Raw genomic sequence first — 6,954 nt, 5'->3', positions numbered from 1 at the left:
AAAGATACCTGAGGATCTAGCCTGGGTTTTAAACTGAGCCCAGTGCCTGTTTAAACTGACCCCAGACAAGACATTAAGAACTAGGCAGTGCCAGCTGGCTATCCAGGCAGTGTTGACCAGTCCAATTAAGATGAGAAAGGTTCAGGCTAATTCTCAGAGTTTTTACATTAAAGAGCTCCTAGTCACCTGGTGCGTGCAATAAAAAGCAGGCAAACCCTTGTGTTCAGATTGGTAGTAGATGGCTATACTATTATATGCTCTGCAATAACAGTCACTGATGTACCTTAGTCCTTGCTCTCCCACTTTGATAATATTTTTTCCATTTTTAAGATCAAGCACTCTTTGGTCTAGTGAATATAGGCAGAAATTAGGAGCAAGTCCTGAATTAGGTCAGTAAATGGCATACAAATGCCTTTCCTTCTGACTCAGAGCTGCAAGGGATGAGTCTGAAGTTATTATAGGGATCTTTTCTTAATAAGATGACTTAGGAAGGGATCATTTAAGTTTTGATGGTAGTCATCTTGGCTAATCATATCCAGATAAGGTTAATGTCATTGTTGGTTAGACCAGTGCATGAATTAAGGGAAGCTTCTGAGGTACTGTTGGCCACTGTTGTTCCCAGACATTTGCTTATGTGGGAGGATTTGATCCATGGGAAGTCTTGTCATCAAGTGCAAAGTGAGTGCAAACACTGCCCCAAGCAAACAGATGGAAGATTTCTACAGCTCCTTTGCACAGGTGCAGGTGAGCACACAAACTACATGGCAAAGCCATTTTGTACTGTGCTGCCCCGCTTCATCGAAACTCCTAGCCCTGAGAAGAGAAAATTTCAGTTCCTCTAATGAGCTCTTTGCAACCCTCACTCACTGATGACCCCAGGATGCTTCAGACTTTTCACTACTTACAAAGAATGCGGAAGTGTCAGTTCCTGCTGCCACGTGCTGCCCCTGAGCTTCACTTCCTTACCAGGTTAAACACAAATTTCATGGAAAGCTCCCCACGCTTTCTGGGTAAGTTTTTCTCTCGAAGTTCTCAGAAAGGCAACTTGTGTGGGCAGCATGGACAGTATAAATATCAGAGCCTCACCTCCAATGTATCACTTTGCAGCTCCCAGGAGAAGACAGGAACAACTCAACTCCAGAAGAAAACCCTCTTCAAAGTCACCATGAGGACAGCTCTCCTGGTCATCCTAATCCTGGTGGTTTCCTGTCAGTTTTGTAAAGGTAAGTGGAAACTTTGGTTCAAACATGAAGGTCAGCCGTGCAAGAAGTGTAAACAGTTGTGGTTCCATAAAAGTAAATAAGACCCTCCTGTTTTATACCAGCGGAGGTTCTGGAACTAGCAGGTTGGTGGATTCCAGCAGAGGTATTTGGGATTGTTCTGGAAACCAAGCAACACATTTCTGAAAAAAAAATATAATAGAGAAAAATAGTGTAGACATAATTCAGACCTGGATTAAAAAGGAACTGGCTGAGCTGAATATGGCTATGGGTCCTTTCTCTTTTATTAATGAGTTTTTGATGAAAAATGGATCCATGTAGCTCATAAGGTAGCAGGCTGGAGTTTTTGGGAGACAAACAATTTAGCCAAAATTATTACAAGTCATGAGTGAATTTGGACAGCTCAAATTTTGGAGGGAGAACAGGAGATACTTTAAAGGGACCTAATGTTCAGCAGAGGAATGATGATCACTGTCTTAAGATAAAACACTTAAAATAACTACTGACTTTTGAAACTTGTGGTCTCTGATCTCTAACCCTGACATACCTGTGAAGATCTTTGTAGGCACAGTGCACCTCTCAGTGATAAAAAGGAAGGGCCAGGTGCTCACAGGTATACCCAATAGGGAGCTTTGGCCTCCAGTTTCAATTACTCATTTGGCATCAGTCTTCTGTGCAGTAAAATGGACAGAGATTCTTAAAGTTAGAATTGTAGGAAAAACAGGACTGAATGGGACCTCAAGGGTTTGCCTATCTAGTTCAACACCCTTTGCAAGGCATAAACATCCCAGCCTAAAACATCCCAGAAAAACAGCTGTGTAATCCACTCTTAAAAGCTTTCAGTGTCGGAGATATCACAACCTCTTTAAGCAACCTGCTCCAATGCTTAAAAGCAGAGTGGGATGATTTAACAGGTATGTCAAATGCAAGGTACAGGAGAGGATTCTTTCACTCTCTTCAGCATTAGTGATACTTCTCCTTGTCTACAAGGCCTGTCACTTAATCAGAGAAGAAAATTATGCTGGTTTGGTATGAATTCCTCTTAACTAAACCATGTTGGCTGGCCCTGATCACCTTGTTATGCTGTAGGTGCTTGCAGCTCACTTGTTTGAAGACATGGCTTGGTATTTTTTTCAGGTATTGCCATTAGACCAAGGTTCTGAAATTCCCTGGATACTTTCCTTTCCTTTCTTTTTTGAAAGATGGGCATTCTATTTGCCGCCTTCTGGGATCTGGCTTGACCTGATCTCCAAACACTCTCACAGATAACAGACAATAGCTCTGCAAACACTTTAGCTGCTTCCTTGAATACTTTAGAATGTAGAGTATCAGGTCGTGCTGACTTAAACACATTTATCTTATCTAAATACCATAATCTCTTTGTTTATTCCCTTCTCCAGGCTGAGTATCCCTTGCATCTCCTTTATGCTAACTGTACTTGCCATATGATAGATGATTTTATCTGTGAAGACTGAAGTAAAAAGAGACATTAAGCATTTCAGCCTTCTTTGCATCATCCATTTTTAGCTTCTCCTCTCCATTCAGTTTAAGGGACCTACAGTTGTTTTGGTCTTTCTTAATACAGCTTGGTTCCCCATGGTATCTGTGTGTTAGCTTTAGAATTCCCATTCCTATGGCAGTTGAATGGCTGCTAGGCATTCAGATTTTTATGCTTTGTGAGATGAGTAAATGCTAGTGTCATTCAGAGATCCCAACATTGGCATAATATTGGAATTTACTAGTTTTAACCCGTGCTTGCACTCTTCCCTTCTCTTTAACAGCTGCACCTGGTTATATGCCTAAGGAATGCTGCTTTGAGCTTTTCACTGGAGTTATTCAACAATCCAAACTGGTGGATTTTTACAGAATATCTGAAGGCTGTCCTGTACTGGCTGTTGTGTAAGTACAGACCACTCCCTCGATCACTGATCTCTGACCATCCTGTTAAGCATACCACAGAGGAAAGCCAGAACAGTTTGCAGCCATCACATCTGTGACAAATACATCTGTCTGATAAAGCACAGGGTCATTCTAAAATCACATACGTGGGAGGTTCTGTATAAAGGGAGTAGTTGTGTATAATTTCCTACACTGTGAGGAAGTTGACTGCTAAGCCCCTTCAGCTGGACATTCCTGAAACAATGAGTCCAGCAAGAATCCATTAAGAAATGGATGCACTGTCTACAGTAGACAGCAACGACACTTAATTTGTATTAGAATTGTGCCTAAAGGCTGCAGTGTGCTGGGTGCTACACATGCATATGGGGTAGATGATGAGGTATTTTAGATAGGCTAAGTGAAGCAAGTCAGGAAAGGGTGGGGGAAGTGATGCAAGGAAAGGGACTACTGGGGCTAAAAGATAAAACCAGAATTGTCTTATTTCACTATGCTCTCTTGTTTTCCCCACGGGGAGTTTTGAAACTATTGCTGGCCGCAAGGTCTGTGCTGACCCTTCCAAGAACTGGGTGAAGAAAGCAGTGAAGAATTTGGAGAAAAGATCTCAGAAAATTCACCACCAAGAACATGCATAAACCTCTCTACATTGCAACTATCCCAAATCTGTTTTTTTCCTGTTGATGGAAAATATCTGTATAAACATTATTCTACATTGGCTATAATTTATTGGAATGATATAGTTTCAGACCCAATAGACGGCTCAGAAGGAGGCAGAGGGGGATACCTCTGTGCAAAATCAAAGATACACTGACGTGGGTTTTCACAATGTAAATATCATTGCTAGAATGCACAAGCTGTAACAGGAATGTTTATTAAAGCTTTATTTCTATACCACAAGTGTTGTGAGTATTGATTAGCCTCCTCAGTTGGCATTAGCTGGTCCCTGATGTACAGATTGTGAGAGTATTACCACACCAGGAATCGGAGAGCAGTGCTGGACGTTCTGTTCATCTCCCAGTGCCAGCTGTGGCAATCAGTGCTCATGTGCATTGCATGCTGTTAAACACAATTAATACTGGTGCAAGAACATGCAGACTGTGGGCTAGGTAATGAACCACAATACTGGCAATACCTGTTGGCAGATGTATATGCCCAGTTCTGAACAGGTGTCTCACCTGGGCATAGTGGAATGGTCACCCCTCAGTCCATGCAAACAGCTCCTCACAGGGTGCCAAGGACAGTCTCAGCAGGGGCACGCTTGGGGTGCAGGGCTGGCATGGGGAGGGGGGTCCCTGGAGAGGCTCCCTGAGGAGGGGCACCAACAGCTCTGTGCTCCAATCTGGGGGGGGAGCCCTGAGCCCCCTGAGCCCAGGCACCATGGGCTTGGTGGCAGCACAGGAGACTGCTTGGACTGCAGAAGGAGAAGCGGGGAGAGTGGGTCTGCAGCTGTGGCAGCAGGTGCTGCCAAAAGCCAGGCCTGTTCCAGCTTGTGAAGGGGGCAGGGAAGGCAGGCTGCCTGCGGCCAGTACCCAGTAGCCCACCTGCCCCTGTGGAGTGAGTGGGGATGGGGGGCTTGGCTGGTAGCCACCTGTGCCAGGGTCTGTCAGGCAGTCCATGGGCACTCGTGCATATACGACCGCCTGATATGAGGCCAGGCAGAGCACAGCCCTTGGTAAAGAGTATGTTATCTCAGAAATATTGCAAAATATCACAAACAGCCTCTTTATAGGTCGTGCAGATTCATATGGGGAAGAGGCACCAGCTGCCAGCCAGGATGTGCCTTTAGGGTCATCAGCAATGGAGGATCCAGGCCTGCACCTGACTGCTGGGCCAGCAGGTCATGGTGGCCAAAGAGTGGCCAGCAGACTCATGGATCTGGCATGCAGAAAATGTCATGTGCAAGTGGGAGGGACACATGTGAGGAGGAGAGGCTGATGTGCAAGAAGAGGGACTGACAGAGGGACTGGGTAGATCAGGAGTTCTGGAACAGGCTCCTGGCCCTCGAGGAGAGGCACCTGGAGGCCCAGGAGCAGCAGGCTGCCATGGTGGCTAGGGCAGTGGAGGCCACAGATGAGGACTACTGGATGCTGGGCACCATCCTGTCCCTGGTGGTCATTTTTGTGCCACTTGCTGTTCAGCCCCTGGCTGCAGCCCCACCTGCCCCTGGCAGCCACCTCCTGCCCAGCCACAAGCCTCTCATTGGGACCGGGCTGGGGTGCAACGGCATCTCCACATGCCAGGAACCCCTGCCCTGGCACCCACCCCTGGTCCCTCACCACCCAGCCTCCCTGCCTGAGTCCAGCCCTACCTCTTGCCCCAGCTCCATGTGGCCCCAGAGCAGGAGCTGTCTGCAGTAGGGCCCACACCATGTGCGGGCCCTACTGGCCTGGCCCTCTGGCTGCAGGAGGGGGAGTTGGCTGTGCTGGCAGAGCAGTGGTTGCTGTCACCTCTGGGTCAGCCCCTGCCAGCCTTGCTGTGGTATCTGCATCCGTGGGGGTGTGGACAGAGGCCAGGGTGCTGGGTGCCTGTCTCTGGGCTCTTTCGCTAGTCACCTCAACTCTACTGCCCTGCGCCCCAGGAGGGCACACACAGCACTGCACAAGGTCTGCATAGAAAAGAGGGTGCTTTATTGGTGGTAGGTTGGGTAGGTAGAAGAGAAGCTCTATGGGGAGGGAGAGGAGGGACAGGGTCTATTGTTGGGAAGGGTGGAGGGTAGGGCTCTGTTAGGGGGGAGGGAGGAGATGGGGGGGTCCTGTTTTTGTGGAGGGGAATAAAGTGCTTTTCTGAACTTTCTGCAATGAGCATGGTGTCTGCAATGAGCATGGTGCTGGAGGTGGACGGGGGTGGGTCTGGGGTCCAGGGGAGGCTGTCCAGGTGGCCTTCAGCATGGAGTACAGGAGGAGGTTGTTAGCTAATGCGTCTTGCACCTGATGCCTGGGCCCCCACTGGCAGGTAAGCAGCTTGCCAGGTGTCTTGGTGATGGGGGCCATTGCTGTCACTGCCCTCTCAGTGCCAGCCATCCTGTGCCCATTGCACCTCCTTCACCCAAGCCTCATGAAAGACCTCCCTCTGGGCCTCACAGATATTGTGCAGCACACAGGCTGTGACGATGACTCGGGGGATGTTGGCTTTGGCAACCTTGAGGCAGATGGTGAGGGTATGCCAGCATCCCTTCAGGTGGCTGAAGGCACACTCCACTAGCTCATGCGTCTGGCCCAGGCATCTGTTGAAGTGTGCCTGGTGGGGGTCCACCTGGCTAGTGTAGGGCCACATGAGTCAGGGGAGGTGAGGGGAGGTGGGGCTCCTGATGGGGAAGGGCAGGACTGCTACTGTGCCCAGCTGGAAGTCTGGCACTTATGGTGCAGAGTGCCTGCTCCCCACCAGGGTTGGCAGGGTGGAGTTGCGAAGGATGTGGGCAAGTGCACCCTGCCAAGTGTGCCACAAGGTAGGCCCTGCACTCTCCCTAAGTGCCTCTCTGATCACCTTTCCCCTTCCCTACCTGCTGCTCTACTTTCTGCTCCCTCCCCAATCTCCTGCATGCCACACAAGCAGATTGCCTGCATCACCTGTGCCACATATCCTGTGGATTGGCCACCCCTGTTCTAGGAGGCTGGTATGTACCTGCTCTGGAGCACTTTACATTTCATGATGTCGAACTTCATTTGGTTCCAATCTGCCCAACTTGCTAGCTTGTCTAGTGCCAGTAACCAGCTGTTCTGAGTTGTTGAGCCGTGGCCCTACACTTCCATTTCATAGATTCATAGATTCATAAATGTTAGGGTCGGAAGGGACCTCAATAGATCATTGAGTCCGACCCCCTGCATAGGCAGGAAAGAGT

General features: G+C 48.4%; 1 protein-coding gene across 2 annotated transcripts in view; it reads left to right on the top strand.

Annotated features, from left to right (window-relative positions):
- CCL17 (C-C motif chemokine ligand 17) overlaps nucleotides 1-4,007 on the top strand; it is a 25,515-nt gene extending 21,508 nt beyond the window's left edge. For both annotated transcript variants that reach the window (XM_025212714.1, XM_025212715.1), the window contains 3 exons: nucleotides 1,108-1,223; nucleotides 3,002-3,119; nucleotides 3,634-4,007. In XM_025212714.1, the coding sequence (XP_025068499.1) occupies nucleotides 1,108-1,223; nucleotides 3,002-3,119; nucleotides 3,634-3,751 (352 nt within the window). In that variant the 3' untranslated portion in view covers nucleotides 3,752-4,007. The remainder of the gene's footprint in view (nucleotides 1-1,107; nucleotides 1,224-3,001; nucleotides 3,120-3,633) is intronic.
- The last annotated feature ends 2,947 nt before the right edge of the window (nucleotides 4,008-6,954 follow it).

The sequence above is a fragment of the Alligator sinensis genome, unplaced genomic scaffold, assembly GCF_000455745.1.
Source record: "Alligator sinensis unplaced genomic scaffold, ASM45574v1 scaffold1000_1, whole genome shotgun sequence".
Lineage (NCBI taxonomy): Eukaryota > Metazoa > Chordata > Crocodylia > Alligatoridae > Alligator > Alligator sinensis.
This window is presented reverse-complemented; position numbering and strand designations above follow the sequence as displayed.